Source organism: Saccostrea echinata, unplaced genomic scaffold, assembly GCF_033153115.1.
Source record: "Saccostrea echinata isolate AGI-Se365-2 ecotype Australia unplaced genomic scaffold, CSIRO_AGI_Sech_v1 ptg000033l, whole genome shotgun sequence".
NCBI lineage: Eukaryota > Metazoa > Mollusca > Bivalvia > Ostreida > Ostreidae > Saccostrea > Saccostrea echinata.
In genome coordinates, this window is record NW_026889782.1 from 22,927,899 (window position 1) to 22,945,098 (window position 17,200).

The following is a 17,200-nucleotide window of genomic DNA, read 5'->3' on the forward strand; positions in this document are numbered from 1 at the left end:
AGCTAGGGTAATGGACCACAATTTTGGTCAAAAAGTCTCAGAATATAGAGAAAAAGTCTTCTTAAGAATACAGCAAGCCAAATTGACTCATGGAGTTGATTTGGCCCATGGGCTATAAAATCTTTGAAGTATTTATCATTAATTCTTTATTTAATCCATAATTGTTGGTACACCTGCTAACATTTGTCTATAAGTGTTGGTACACATGCTAATTATAATGACAAGCAGATTGAATAATATCTTCTTATAATTTAATAGCATGTCTGAGGTGAGTCAGAGAAAAAGAGAATATCCTTGTGTTTGCTGTAAGAAACGAACAAACCAGAGAGGTCGACGTAGAGTGACAGCTGTACAGAGACAAGTTCTCCAGAAGTGTACTGTAGGTGATGTGAATGAAGATGAGATGTTGTGTAGCTTATGTCGGATGAAGATCTATTCTCATCTTAAGCAGAAGAAAGGTGAATAACAAAATTTGGAGCACGAGTTAAAAGACGCTTTCTTTTCTCCTCCACAACAGAAGCAAATCAATGCTAGGAATGCTGCAATTCACTGTCCTCCATCTGTAACACTGACAGTGCCCTCAACAACTTCCAGTCATTCCAGCTGCTTCATCTGCAGAAAACCTGGGCCAAAGTTGGTTGTGGTGTCATGAAATGAACGTCACTGTTTTTTTTTACGACAGGGACTATTGATCCCGTCAGGCTCAAGATGCCGCACACGTCATCTCCCAAATGGAAGATTCACTGAAGAGGCACTTGAAAAAATTCTTTTGCATTTTCAGCAACATCTACACTCAACAGGATTTCCATTGTTGATATGCCCATGTATCTTAGGGAGATTGCTTTGCTACATATGTAAATGGAAGAAAAAGAGTATACTTTGATGATCCAAATGCACTGAGTGACGAAGAGTATGTCAACCTTCACTGGGATAAGTAAAGATTCGTTTGATGATCTGTTATCAGCTGTAGATGGAAAAGTAAAGAACACTTCCACTCGAAGTATTAGAACCAGCCTTGGAATTTTTCTCCTAAAGATGAAGTCTGGTCTGTACAATGAAATGCTGTCAACAATATTAAAAGTCTCGAAGTCCAGCATTCGTCGAGCTGTCACAGTAGTGAGGGGGGCACTTATGGAGTCATTTGTACCAAAGCATGTTTCAACACATCTCATGAGAAGATGTTATAAATAATCACACCAGACCATTAGCAGACTGTCTTTTTGGCGGTACTGGCACCCAAGCCCTTCTTGTTCTAGACGGCATATATATATATATATATATATATATATATATATATATATATATATATATATATATATATATATATATATTTCAACAGTGAAATACTGTGATTTATTCATTGAATAAAAGTGATATTCTCTCACAGTGTGAAAGGATACCAAAAATGCTATTCTCTCACAGTGTGAAAGGATATCAAAGTAAGTAAAAAAATAATTTCTGGCCTGTCATAAGATAGAGATAGTAACTAAGCATCTTGATAGAGCTAAAACTGCAAATTTCTTCCTAAATATGTTGCTAAAATCCATGCTATGTAATGTTTTCAATCTGACACACAACTTCTAAGCAATGACGTTTCAACCGCTCAACTATGACGTCAGGCCTAAGACACTGTGTTAAGAAATAACAGAGGCAAAGGGAAAATCAAAGAAAATGTAATAAACAGAAAATTCAATGTTTTGTAGATGAATATGGAATTTATTTCACTCGTGAGACAGGATTTTTTGATATTTTCACTCGTGCTTCGCACTCGTGAAAATATCAAAAAATCCTGTCCCACTCGTGAAATAAATTCCATATTCATCTAAAAAACATTGAATATCCTCTATATATACTCAGCTATGTTAAGGAAGGATATGGAAAACACGATCTAAGTACCTTCTTAAAATGTATTATTTTTAAAATCTTTATAACAAAGTAACTGTTTACATGTAGGAAAGGTAATATAGATATCCATAATGGATAGGTTTGGGTCCGCACACGGTACCATTTACATCGCATGTATCAGCTGTGTGTCACTTGACAGGTATAAAAATAGAAATGTTAAGCTGAATGTAGAAAATGACGCTAGTGCAAGGGCATACGCATGTTTTTGGAGAAGAAAATTGTTACACATTAAAAAAGATTTACATCTGCTACCCGAAAAGTGCTGGGAGCTAGTTTGAACTGTTTCGGAAATACTCGTAATTTTGCTGAAAATGCGTACAATAGCTAAAAATTCCCACTTCGCTTAAATTCTGTCATGAATAAAAATAATGTTACTCTGACCAGAATCAGCTCCCAGCACTTTTTAAAATATACATGATATAAGTAATTGATATTCCGTATTTCAGCTCAAACAGTCTAATCTATGCCCTTGCACTTTTGAGGTTAATCAGGAATACACTTATCGTCTTAGCAGTATTCTTTACATTCTCTGTCGTTGTGGATCCACTCCTCTGGACCACTTGTACTGCGTCAAGTCAAGGCTAGTGACGTCATTTATGACATAAGATTTGCTTCTAATTACTCGGCAGTATTGTTATCAAATGTTGTGATTTTACATGCTTTTATAAATAATTGATAAAATAAATGAATGCAAGTTGTCATTTACGCATTATCATGTAGTTTTATTGATTTTTGTCGCTTGTGAAATTTTTAATGACGTCACAATGAAACTTCCCATACGGTGCATCACAAATGTGAACTCAGGCCTTCCTTAACATAGCTGAATATGTATATATATATATATATATATATATATATATATATATATATATATATATATATACACAAAAAAGTATGAACTTTGCCTTCCAAAGAAAGACCTATAGCACACATAAGGGTCGTCCACTGGTGAAGCCAATGATTGTTGTAACAACTTGCAGCTATTTCCTGTCCGTTCTAGGACCATTTGTAGCGAAGAACAACGATGCAGGAATCTTGATCCACATCATGAAGACTAACAAAGAAGAAGTTCTGCAGTGGGTTAAAAGAGAATAATGTGTTATTGTTGACAGAGGCTTCCGTGATTCCTTGACATTACTTGAAGACCTTGGATTAATATCTGCCATGCCTGCTTTTATGAAGAAAGGTGAAAAGTAAATGTCAACAGAGGATGCCAATACCAGCCGTTTAGTGACTAAGGTATGCCACATAATTCTAAGTAAGAAATGATGAGTTTTGAAGGATTAGATAGAGAGAGAGATGGATGGATGAATTTAAGTTTTGTTAGATATATTCACATGGAATTGATCTCTTTATTATTTATGTTACAGATACGCTGGGTTGTAGAATCAGCTAATGCTCGAATAAAAAGGTGGAAATTCTTTGATCGCATCCTTCCTTCGTCTCAGGTGCCATTCATTAGTGACTACATCCAGATTGTGTGCGGAATTTCAAACAAGTACTTTCCGCCTTTGTCAACAGGTACATTGTATCTGTGCGTCTGTCCGTACCATACATAACACATTTTCGTCGCAGTTTTCTCAGTAGCTACTGATTGCAGATGCTTAAAATTTTAGAACACTCTTTGTTTAGGCATGCCATATGGTGGGATTCATTTTTGTCTGAATCCGATGTTCACTTCCTGTTTATCTGTGCGCCTGTCCGTACCATACAAAACAAATTTTCGTCACAGTTTTCTCAGCATTTTCTCATTGCAGATGGAAATTTTAGAATACTCTTTGTGTAGGCCTGCAATATGGTGTGATTCATTTTTGTACAAATCTGATGTCAACTTCTTGTTCATCCCTGTGTCTGTCCATAACTGAACTTGTGTACATTCACATCAGAGTTTATATTCACATAAAAGCGGGGGTATTACTAGTGAGCACTGGCTCACAGACTTTTTTTTTCCATTTTTTAGATTGAATTGAAATAGGCCCAAATGACCTTATACAAGAAGCCTTTCATCTGCTGACACTTGGAGGCAGTATTGCTGTAAATTGAACGTCACTCTCTCTCTTTCTCTCGGATCCGGAAAAGAAACAAAGGCTGAAAAAAAAAATAGAAAAGAAGTTCGCGAGAATCGTGACGGGAAAATTCTGAAAAAAATTATTGATGGATTTTTTTTTACCCTTGGGACTAAGCGGTAGAAGGGGCACAACCAAATTCCAGACAAATCCTGTCCTATAAGGGTACAAGTAGCTGTTATGAAATGAGCATGAAAGTTTACGACATTTAGTGTTGTAAATGAATACTCGGTTACTGTTGAATGATACGAGTATGGATTTAGTAAAGTTACAAAAAAGTTTAAAACCACGTTTGTGTATTTTTAATGGGTTTGTCGTAATTTCGTTATCTGATTGGTCAAAAAGATTGTTTATTCCTTGGTAACACCTCGTTAATTCTGTGTATTTATAACAATTAACGGTTATTATTCTTGATTTCTATAATTGGAAGTTGTCCAGACTTATTTAAAGGAGAGGTTTTACAGATACTATTATTTTTTTCATGAAATGTCAGTGTATGCAACACATCATTTGATTATTTCTTACTCGTACTTTAAGAAATGTTGGAACGCAAAAATGGTGTTGGCCAGACAGCATTAAAAAGTCAATCGTCACTGGCCACAAAAGCCGCAACAGAGTAGCATGGTTTCCAGAGTGTGAGTGAAATTCAAAATGTAAGAAATAATGAAAATCTTATCTTATACAATAGTTGCATCATGTATTGTAACATTTTTTTTCTCAACACAAAAAACATTTCTTCCTGTTAGAGAACGTAACAGTTTTACAACTGAATTTTGACGTTGAGCTTTGATGTACTGTTTAAGAAACTGTATGCATTGGTTTTCAGCTGCTGTCATTGGATTTGAAGAGAGCATCTTTAACACCTTTCTCACAATTGGCCTCTTTGATTCATTTATTACCAGGAGATCCGCTTCATTTTAAATTTAGCTGATTAATTCCTTTCTGCATACTTCAATCATTTTTTTCTGAAGCATACTTTCGTTTTTGAATAGTTTCTCTCTGGGCCATGTTTAAGAGTTCTTTCTTCATCTTTTCTATTTTGGGAATCTTTCTGCATCCAAAAATGTTTAACATACCTAAGAAATCAAATCCTCATTTTCCTTTTCAGATAATTGTCTTTCTAAAGCACCTTTTGATTAATCTTGGTCTGATTTGTTAGGTGAAGCAGGAACGAATTCATCAATGTTTCTTGACTGACAGTGTTCTCCAAATAGAAGGGCCGAAATAAAGGCAAACTTTAATGGAAATACGTTGTGATCCATCAGACCTTTTTCAAGAAGGAGTTGTGCCTTGTGGCATCAGTTCTTTTTGAGAAAGACCTGAATTGTCTTGCGGCATCAGTTCTATTTGAGGAGAACATGAAGTGTCCCGTGGCACATCATCATTTTTTTCTAATTGGTTCCCTGATATTGTTGAAAATTTCATTAAAAATATATCTAGGGAACTGTTTTGAAAAAAAAAAATCAGGATCTTCTGGTAGATCTGGCAACTTATCTTAATTGTCTGATGTCAAAAATGAAGGCTCAGGATTGTTTTCCTCTGTTTTAGTGTAAATGGAAGCACAGCATTCCCATGTTTTTACCTTCTTGAGTGCTTTAAATCTTTTCCATCACTCTGAATTGATTGATTCCAGAAGGACGTTGATAGTTATCCTTGTTTATAGATTCGTTGTGCCCTAGATGATCATAAAAAACGCTCCTGAGTTTGTCTGACATATCCAAGCTTGTATATACTGTTGAAGCTCTGTGTCTATTTTTCGTTACTGAAACAGGAGATACACCCGCTGCTTCACAAGCAGTAGAAACTGTGTTACATCCAGAGCTTAGAACTCTTCGTAGCAAACAAAAAGTTATTAGTCTCTGCTGTGCCAAATGCTAATGTGTTTGATACAAGGAGTTCAGTTGGTCCGACCAAATTATTAGGAATCAGAATTGGAACACATTTTTCTCCCCTTTCCTGCCATGTACTCTAGCTTACATGTATAATGTCCAATAAGATATTCTCTGCATCATCTGACATTTTCAACAGTTTCCCGAGGTATCTAGATGGCATTTATAGCATCATACCAGTGCTCGAGCAATAGTCTGGAACCTTATTCCCCTCGTCTAGCATTATATAGAGTTAAACTGACAACTACTTGTATACTGATTAAGTGAGAAGTTTATCTTGGCGTCATCTACTAAAATTTTTTGAACAAGAAAATGTTTCAATTCTCCCATGTCAACTTCCACTGGTAGGTTTCTGGGGAGTCTTACCTATTCTTTGTGTGGTACATGTACCTGGTTTTGCCAACAATATCAGGGAACTTTCCTAAACATTTCCAATTCCTTTATCTTGGAGTCAAGCTGTGGTTCTGAGTAATATTCTTAAATTAAGAATTTTAATGCTTCCTTGGAAGTTTATTTAAATTTATTTTCAGGCAATATCTTTCTCCTGCTGTACAAGACTTGTGAAGGCCTCTTTGAGAGTTGTTAGATGAGGGTCGATTTTTTTTTTAACAATGCCCCGTTTCCTTGAACTCCTTTTACGCAGTAGCCTAATCATCTTTTGGAAGATTATTGCTGGTGTCTTATAGAGGTGCAATAAGGTTTCGGAATTTTCATTTTTGTACCCTAGGGTTCAAATGGGGATCGAAAATTACGTTTTTCATACAAAAAAGCCTTTGTTCCCAGAACTCCTCTTACATGTACGCCTATTCATCTTTTGAAAGATGATTGATGGTGTCCTGTAGGTGTGCACTAAGGTGGTGTAATTTTCATTTTCACCGGGGAGGAGGGGGGTGGGTGGGTTATGGGTCTAAAATGGCGTTTTTTTTCTGCATTTTATATCTACTATTAGTAACTTGGCAACATCACTCATGGGAGACAAAATTGATAAACACTGAATTATGCAAATTTTTAAAGGTTGGATGTTCATAGAGCCTTTGAAATCGAACCAAAACGCTAGGAGGAGTAGCGGTTTGAATGAATTTCACAAAAATATCTTTTCTATACTAACCATGGCAACAGTATTTCAGGAAATCAAAAACCGATAAATAGAATTATGTATCTCAGTATAGTCTACTTGTGCTCCAAGTATTGATGAAATTCATGATAGTCATTTTATCTGCCATTCTCATACGTTTTTCTAGAAGAAAACAAAATCAATTGAATGCGAGAAAATATATTCCGACCATTGTCTGAAAAAAAAAATCAAATATATTTACCGTTTGTTTTCTACAATTATATATATATATATATATATATAATATATATATAATTTTACTTTTGTAATGAAAAATGTCCTAGATTTGTTTCCCTTCTTTCGAGATAGCGATTACCTGCACATGTAATGTGCACATGACTCAAAGCAGTAGAATATATATCATTGCTTTACTTGAATTAGCCAGTTAAGGGTCAATTACGGTAAGCGATTTTACTAGAAATTATGGATTTTGTAATAATGTCTGTTTCGAGACTGACTGTGCAAGAATTTGGAGAAGTACCCGGCAAAGCGAAAGCATTTTTCTGTTCAACAAATAGTAATACCTATGGGCTGAGTCATAACTTTCCGATTTTTATTTTTTAAACTTCACTATCGTTTCACAGATTAATTTTTGGGGCCGTTTTGAATTTTGTGTTATATATCTTGCGTCAGGAAATAATTGCGAATAAATCTTACATAAAAAAAAAGCAAGTGATATTTCTGAGAATGATTTGTCCATGGAAAGAGAAATAAATTTTTATATTAATCTTTGTAGAAAACAATAGTGTGTCTTCAAAAAATAAGCATTTTTTTTTTTAATTTATAAACGTACTCTCACCAACCTGGTAATACGTGATCATTTTCGAGCTACCTTGTTTATGTACTCCAATTAAATACCGATTTCAAGTTCTACTGTAGTCAGATAACTGCAATAAAGTGTTTTTCTTTAAAAAATCTATAGACTTCGGTAAGTGTCCGGGTACTTTAAAGTATATCGATGTTTTAAAGGTAGATTAAGCCCCATGAGAAAGAAACCATTGGAGCGACGGTTTAGTTGACAGGTAAATTGTGTTTAATCTTACACGGTTGTAGATCATATTTCCTTAACATGCACGTTATGTATATATTGTTGCAATAGAGGACAGATGCTGTCACTGTTGTCGGATCAATAAGGGGATAGAATCTTTGATATTTATTGATACAATTTTAAAATGGTCATAATTATATCTCGTATGTTATTCAGTTTTGTAACGGATAGGACTTAAATGTAGGGTTTAAACTTACGTTACAGCACACTCCTGATGAGGTAAAGTTTTCATCAGTGTTTTTATATCTGAACGTTGACCTTGATACACACAGAGCTCAAACAAATATGCCACTTTCGGGATAATAGTGAATAGAAGGAGAGTTACAAAATAATGAATAATCATAATGTATATTTGCTTTGAGAACAAAAAATATACTGAGTGATATATTAAATTTAAAAAAAAAAATACATCCCAATATAAGGGCAATGCGCATAGCTTATATCCTGTCAAACTTTCTCTAAGTCCTTACTGTAAAAGCAGTGTACCGTAAAGGTCACTTTCAGAGTATTATCACATAAATCATATACCACTGGTTAACAAAGGGTAATATGGTGTTTGTGATTTTATCTCGCTATAAATTTTATACCTACTAAACACACATGGTCTACAATCGGTTATCAACAAAAGAAGCGGGGTATGTTTTTATGTTATCCACTCAATCTTAAAACTTAAATTTAGAAATCTAAATAGTTTTATTAACTTGTGGTAGGGGAATATCTGAATCAATTGTTTTTCAGGTTCAAACGATTTGATATAATTTTTGTGATTTAAAATGTTAGTCCCTCGTATTTTCCGACGTCCACGTAAAAAAGGAAGTGACCCGTATGCAAAAGGTATTTTTTTTAAACCATAATGTTTCGTTCCCCTTAAGTCACTTAGGGGTTTAATATTGAAATAGTTATGTATAATGTAAAGTAAACTAAATTTCCTTTAAAAAATCACATAATTCCATTTAAGGTACCGAAGAGTTCACTGAAATTATAATGTGTTAATGCATAGTAAACAACCGAATTTTATCGTAATGGCAAACAAATGTACAAATTTTTATCATAATGCAGAGCTAGATATTTCTCATGATTTAAAAGTATATTTAAAAAAAAAACTTCTGTGGAATTTTAAGGTTCTTTAACTAAATGTAACTAATGGTCATAAAGTTAAAATTTTACCATGAAATCAGAAATCTGATTTTTCTTTTGCATTTATTGAAGTATTGGGGTTTTTTTTAATTGCAAAAATGTATAAACAATTTGAAAAAAAAAATAACTGTGTCGTGAATGCAAACTATAAAGACTATAAATCAATACACCGAAAATCATTGGAATGAACGAGTCTAAAACCTAACTACGCAAATAAATTGCTGGGTCGATATAAGTTATTCAGCAATGATATGGAATTTAAATTTGTCAATATATACCTATACATAGAACATACAGATATAGCTTGAAATGACATATATTGTTGTATTCTATAGGACAACAAAGTAAAAATGAATACGTTCCGAATGATGGCAATATTGACAGCTCAAGGAACTACGTCTATTCATGGCACTACGACATGCCTTTCTACAAATAACTTTCTGTAGAGGGAAACAAAAATCGTGAAGAGGTATCAGGAATATGCATTTATTCGGAAAGACAGCATTAATAATATTTCAGGGAGTCATTTTAATTCAAGGTAGGAAAGGTTTTTCTCTATTAAAATAAAAATTTTCTTGACATGTACAAATTTTTTTGGCACAAAAAGTAGTAATCGGTGTTTGAATGAATTCGATGAAAGTAATCTCTTTAGATATATTCTATTTTTTATGAATTGGTTGACCTTCTTTAATATTATTTATAATTTCTTGCACAATGTCTTCATTCATGTAAAATCTCATAAATAAGCGCAAAAAGAGAAAAATTCCATACGAGAACTGCTAACGAAACCTTTTAATATTAAAATAACACAAGCAGTGAAAAATAAGCAAATTCTCTCAAAACTCTCTTTAAACTTGTAAAGGGTACATTTTAATCTCGATATAATATTTGTTACATATATAAATGTTTTATCTCACGTGAATACATTACAAATGTAGTATTTTCTGTAAATGAAAGTGTGGATAATTTTAACTAAATGCTTGAAATTCTTTCTTCAAGGAATATTAGGAATTATCATTAATAAAGAGGAATTAGAAAAAGGGACTTGTCACTCAGAGGAACTGCGAGTAGAGACATCGATGGAATGTGACGCACAAACCATCAGGATTAACATTGTGTCAAAACTATTTCAAAATGAATTGGCACACTGTGAAAATAGTAGTGGAATAATAAACTGTTTTCCTGATGATAACGTGCAAAGTCTTTACAACTACAGCAGTGGTGTTTTGGTATTCATCACTAAGTTTAATCACACTCACCACGCCGGGTATAGACTGTGGGTAAACGCTTCATGCTATACCCAAAATGACACGAAGGAGAATGTTCTACTTAAGCCTTGTGGTAAGTTAACATATTTTAATTTCACTTCTCTATCTAAAAGTGCTCAAGACTATTTACGGCATGACTTTAACCTTGAAAAAAATAGACATGACCATTCTTTCTACACTATTTAGGGTACCAATTTCTTATCCGCAACTCCCCCTATACCACTCCGTGAAATGTTATGAGACTTTTACAGGATCTTTATTACAAAGTGTCCTTGTACACCTTTTTATACTCCGAGTGGCACATACGTGGAAGTTCCAAAAAAAAAAAAAAGCATGAACAGTGCTATTCTTTCTTTAGTTTTGGGAAGCAACCATCTAAAATTTAATGAGGCTGTCACAGATTTTTATTTGGTAGTGCCTTTGTGTCCCTCTTCCATGTTCTGTGGGGTTTCCGATAGCGTAAAAAATGACCTTGTCATTATTACTCATATTGGAGTTCTCAATACCTCTAGTTTTTTCTCTTTGTATGTGTTTTTCAGTCAGTGGCTTCAGAACATCTGCCTACCATAACGGCTCCCACGTTACAATTTCATGCGAACATGAATCGTTTAAGATGTCAGACAAGGGTATACGCGTTGTAGGCAAGGAAGACTTAGCACATTGCTGGTGGAACAAAGAGCACCTAACCAACCGCTGCTTTGGAGAGGCTGAAGGTTAGTCTTTACAAAAATAACTGTTTAACCGACTTTGCAATAGATTACGTTTCGTATCCCAACGTTTTGAGATCACATACATCTAATGAAAGAAGCTTTGCTTTAGATAAGGTTCTGTATTAGTTAATAAGTGTACGATCAAGTTTAGTGTTCTATTCCTAACTGTAATTTAAAATGTTAATTTTCAGCTCTGACCAATGGCTTCAAGTTAACAACCCCATATACAGCTGAAATGAACATCAGCTGTAAATTTGACGAACAATCCATCAAAATTGAAGCTGTAGAGCAAACAACAACAAAAACAACTACAGCACTGACAATTACAAGTCCTACAACAGCTGAGACAACCTATGACACAACAAGCGTGACCACTCCTATAATAACACCACCAACGACAAGAGCAACAACTAATAGAAGGACAAGTAAGATAATTCTCAGTACTATCTATATTGTGTCACAGTCGAATAAAGAATGCTAACCATAGTGGCCCTGTTTACTCCAACAGACACAGAAAACAAACGTACAAATGGAAATTTCGTATGGCACAATAGTTTAATATCTGTTGGGTCTAACTGTAATTTTCCTTTTACTGAAAATACTTTCTGTGTTTATGTGCAAGATAAATGAATTTTACATTAATATTTTGCATACACTTTTAGTGCTCTTAATTCACAGTGCTTAAAATAATTTTGATGAATGTTCACCAATAAAAATGTATGTAGGCTATTTGTATTTGAATATTTGTTGGCTTATCCCGATGATACCTGTCTTCAATGTAATAATCAAATAAATATTTATGAACATACACATCAGCTGATTTTTTAAACACATAAAAGAAAAAGTTTGCAATTTAACTTTAATTTACTTTTCCCTGAAAGATCTTAGCGAAAAAAATTCAAAGTTTTGATTTTGGTTTCACTTAAAGAAATATTTGAACAAATATAGAGATTTTTACTAAGGATTGAGTGTTTAGGAACCCTCTCTACACTTAACACTTAAGATTTTAGGGAATTTTGTGGAGTTAGAATAATGAATTTAAACATTCTAACGGGCCAAGATATTCTAAATGATCCCTGTGTTAGCGTGTATTTTCCCCACACAATTAAGCAACGGTGATTTTTGTTCATCGATACTTCATGGTCGTCAACATTTTACCTGAGGGTAAATGCCAGGAAAAATATATTGAATTTACACCTTTATACAATGCAGTTTTCTTAATAATCATGCTTTTATAATGAAGAGGGTCCTAAAATATATTCTATGCCGTTTTACTTTTATATAAATCGTATCCTTCGAAACAACACACATTGTATCGACAAAAAAAAATAACATGTCCATTTCCATTTGTAGCGAAATCTCCATCGTTTGTCTACGGAGGAAGTGGAAAGAAAAACAAGATATCCATATCGCCTCTAGTGTTAAGTGTATCAATATTTGCATGCATCTTTAGAGATACATTTATTTGAAAAAGAGGAGGGGAATATTCTCTGTGAGGTCCGTATCTACCGCCGTTAAAGAATTCGCTTCGAGTCAAGCATCTGTAATCAACTTAGAGGTGTAAAGGAAATGGGTACCAAAAATAAAGATGTCACCATGTGTAATTTTTACATGGATTTATAAATACTTATGTATTCAGGAAATGAACCTTATTCTTTCGTCAAATCATGAAATATAGTACCCGTATTAATTGTGAGCATATTAAGAAAGAGCGATTTTAAATGATTTTTAGCACAAAAGCTAAATGTTTGTTTACAGATTATCTATATATCAAAAATGTGTGGAGAATTTGTGAAAACTGAAATAAGGGAAATGGGTGCTAATATGCAAAGTGTACAGTTTTTTTTTTTTTTTTGTTTTTTGTTTTTTACGTGTGATTAACAGATCTCAACACAACGAAAAAACCTTAAACCCTGATTCCAATAAAATCAATTCTGAAGTGCAGACATTTTGCCGCAATACTCTGATGTATCTCACAAAATGGTTAGATTTATGGATGCTTACCTGTGACTTTTAAATGGATTTGTATTATGACAAAGATAACTTCTCTGTTTAAATGCATGTTTTACTTACTTTGCACGTAAATACATGTATGTTTACTTTTGTTTCCGTGTTGTTTTTTTTTTTTTTTTTATAAAATGCCGTTTTATCTGTATCATTTGTTTTAATCAATTGCTAAAATTGTAGTTTTCCAATACTGTAGGACAAAATAAGCAACATTATTATTTCTGATATGTTTTTGTTGAATCCAGGCTCTGCATTCCCAGACCTGCCTACCCTTTTCATTGCGAGGGTGTAATTTCAAGACTCAATTAGGTGGAATTTCAGAGGTAAAGGCGTATAATCCTTTATGTTTCCCTAGTTTGGTGTTTTACAATGATACAATATTGTCTAAATAAACCTGAAATTGTACATCATTGAACAAAGCAAGCATGAATGTTTCTTTTTCAAATCATTTATAGACAAAAAGTCCCTTTGTTGTAAAAACTGGTATCCTAAATACAGTCAAATCAAACTTATTTATCTAACATTCCTAATGAACGTTTGGAAAATTTTTTAGCAAATCACATAATTCAGAGTTTCAATCGCATATTAATACAAATTCTACATTATTCCGCTATTTCGTTTTTGTTTTTCTTACATTTACTTGTCTCTATGTTGTTCTAAGCAATGCAAGAATAAACCGAATTGAAAATTAAACTGACTTTACTTATTGCACACATCATTCAAAAGTTTTTTTTTCTTAATTTTGGCATGCCGCCCGTTTAAAAGGCATAACTACAACGTATATTACGTATGTTGTTTGTATCGTAAATAATCATATCGTAAAGAACCGAAACCCTCTATTAATTAGATTATTTACCTTCTCGTTTTCATTTAGGAAAGCCTTTACTTTAACTCCAAAGTTAGCCTTTCATTAAGTTGTTTAGGAAAAAATATTTAAAAGCGTAAAATTGGTTTTCATGGCGTAACAGCGTAATTTTGTGGTAAAAAAGGGGAAAAATTACGCCAAAAGCGGAAGGGTAGGCAGGTCTGCATTCCGTATAAAAATGTCAATTAATATGTTGATAAAGATAATTTCGAAAAGGCCCAAAGGGTGGGAACGGTACAAAAAAATTTCTTGATTAAAACAGTCTTAATCCCATTCCTTACAGAATGAAAATAAGGTGTATGTCCCATCCTCAATTTGTATGCAAAAAGTCAACGTCCCATACATACATAACATAATCTTTCCAAATAATTAGCCGTCACGGTAGCTCAGTTGGTAGATCGCTGGCTCCTTGATCGGAAAGCCGTAATTTGAATCTCGGCCGCGACTGACCTAAGTCGATAAAAAATAGGTAGCAACTTTTCCTTCGCCAGGCGCTCGGCACTTTGAAGTGAAAGCTGCGGGTTCTTCGGATGAGACCTTAAAATCCGAGGCCCCGTGTCACAGCAGGCGTTGGCACGATAAAGATCCCTCACTGCTCAATTGCCCTGAGTGCCGAGTAAAGGTCTAAATTTGAAGCCCTTCACCGGTATATGGTGTCGTCTCTATATGAGTGAAAAATTCTCGAATGAGACGTAAAACAACATACAATCAATCAATCCAAATAATTAGGTTTTATGTATTGTATGCAAAAAATTAATTCTTAAAGTAAATGGAAATTATACTAAGTGTTCCCTCACTTCTTTAAAATAAAATCACATTTTTTCAACAGTTTGGTAAATTGTACAATATCTGATGTCCATTTTTAAACAAGTATACAGAGGCTTTTAGAACTTTAAAGAAAAGGCTTAATCAATTATCTTTACATACAGTTATGTAAAAGAGTAATCTTGAAATCTTGCAGGCAAATCTATTAATCTTATGGATATCATTTTTTTAATGACGCTGTAGGTAATTTATTGTCACTTTTTGATTCCTCAACCTCCATCCCTGCCAACCAAAGTTGGTGCTGTGGGGGTCATGACCCAAAATTCAGAAATGAAATGTTGGGTCATAGCGCGCGACGACAGTTTTAAAGGTTGAAGTAACAATATAGTTCCTAATTTTTAGGCATCAATGCAAACACATACATGTATTGCAGACTTAAGTTGTAATCAGTACAGGCCAGTTTTGCTTGTTTAAGAACACTTTCAGAAGGATAGTAATCTAACATTCACAATCTTTGTTCTGCTTAGCACAAAACAATGATCATACAGTGTCATTCTTCAGTTCAGACCTAAATTCAGTAACGAATTTTCCATCACTGAAAACATTCTCTCTGATTCAGCTTTAGAAATAGGAATTATTTGACACATTGATGCAAGGAAATCTTTTCTTATTAGTGAATGTTTCCTTCATTTCAGCTAATTCTCCACGGTTTCTTTCAATAATAATCTCTTTAATGATACGTAAGCAATGTTTCATGATATTTCGTTTTGGGTGGTTTCTTTGCACAAAATAACCAATGACCTGCCAAGATTTTACTCACTTTTAATACAAATGAATGTGATATATGGTGTCTTTTTAACTTCAGTACACTTTCATACTACATAATTTTTTTTCATTGAAATATAAAATTCTACAAAAATATATCATACCTCTATGACTTTGACCTTCTCTGTTTTTTTACGTTAAGTATTGAACGCAACCAACTGTTCTCTAAAACTTCCATCAGAAAATAAAGTTTATTTCGGTAAGACACGGACTTTGTGCGCTCCAATGAGGTTGCAGTTTGTTAATGTGTTTGACAGTTAGCAGTTTGCCTTTAAGTCACTTAACTTAAACTTTGGCCGAAATAAGTTTTATTCTCTAGTTTTCCTTCCTTTCACTGATCATTTTTGTGTAAAAACTGAATTCGTTTTTTTAGGTCACCTGAGTCACCCAGGTGACCTATTGCTATCCGTTTTCGTCCGTCGGCGTGCGTCGTGCGATGTGCGTTAACATTTGAACTTTTTTAGCTTCTTCTCTGAAACCGCTCAACCAATTTCAACCAAATTTGGCATATAGCATCTATGGGTGAAGGGGAACAAAAATTGTGAATTTCATGGTCCCTGCCCCCCTGGGGCCTGAGGGGTGGGGCTAAAACCATCAAAATTAATGCAATCTTTAAAAATCTTCTTCTTTACTCCTGGACATCAAGCAGTCAAACTGTTGGCATCATTGTAATAAACATTGAGTCCTCTACCAAAATTGTGAAATTCATGAGGGTCAGAGGTTCTGGTGCTAGGGCGGGGCTATATAGATCATATAGTGAAAGTGCATTATTTCTTTGAAAATCTTCTTCTCTGCTCCTGGGTATTAAATGAACTAACTAAGTATATAGTTATGATGAAGAAGAGTGCCTCTTCCAAAATTGTGAAATTCATGGTCCCAGGGTCTGGGATTCTGGTATTAGGGCGGGGCTCTATTGATTATATAGTGAAAATGCATTAATTCTTTGAAAATCTTCTTCTCTGCTCCTTGGTATTAAATAAACTTACTAAGTATATAGTTATGATGAGTAAGAGTGCCTCTTCCAGAATTGTGAAATTCATGGCCCCAGGGGCAGGGGTTCTGGTGTTAGGGCGGGGCTCTATTGATTATATAGTGAAAATGCATTAATTCATTGAAAATCTTCTCTGCTCCTGGGTATTAGATAAACTAACTAAGTACATAGTTATGACTCTACCAAAATTGTGAACTTCATGACCCCAGGGTCAGAGGTTCTGGTGCTAGGGTGGGGCTCTATTGATTATATTAGTGAAAATGCATTAATTCTTCGAAAATCTTCTTCTCTACTCCTGGGTATTATTGAAACACATTAAATACATAGTTATGATAATCAAGGATGCCTCTTCCAAAATTGTGAAATTCGTGGCCCCTGGATCAGGGGTTCTGGTGTTAGGGCGGGGCTCTATTGATTATAAAGTGAAAATGTTTTAATTCTTTAAAAATCTTTTTCTCTGCACCTGGGTATTATTTAAACAAACTAAGTACATTGTTATGATAAGCAAGGATGCCTCTTCCAAAATTATGAAATTCATGGCCCCGGGGACAGGAGTTCTGGTGCTAGGGCGGGGCTATATAGATCCTATAGTGAAGGTGAATTATTTCTT

The 17,200-nt window shown here is 34.2% G+C and overlaps 1 protein-coding gene and 3 pseudogenes across 1 annotated transcript; 2 read left to right on the forward strand and 2 right to left on the reverse strand.

Annotated features, from left to right (window-relative positions):
• The first annotated feature begins 259 nt into the window (after nt 1-259).
• On the forward strand, nt 260-858 carry LOC133198293 (uncharacterized; annotated as a pseudogene).
• Nucleotides 859-4,648: 3,790 nt separating this feature from the next.
• Nucleotides 4,649-5,686, reverse strand: LOC133198294 (uncharacterized; annotated as a pseudogene).
• Nucleotides 5,687-5,889: 203 nt separating this feature from the next.
• On the reverse strand, nt 5,890-6,515 carry LOC133198295 (uncharacterized; annotated as a pseudogene).
• A 1,451-nt stretch (nt 6,516-7,966) lies between these two features.
• LOC133198769 (uncharacterized) lies at nt 7,967-13,241 on the forward strand. Its single transcript, XM_061334768.1, has 6 exons — nt 7,967-7,996; nt 9,495-9,697; nt 10,159-10,500; nt 10,967-11,140; nt 11,329-11,562; nt 12,491-13,241. The coding sequence occupies exons 2-6, from the start codon at nt 9,640-9,642 to the stop codon at nt 12,604-12,606; spliced, it is 924 nt and encodes a 307-aa protein (XP_061190752.1). The 5' UTR covers nt 7,967-7,996; nt 9,495-9,639; the 3' UTR covers nt 12,607-13,241.
• The last annotated feature ends 3,959 nt before the right edge of the window (nt 13,242-17,200 follow it).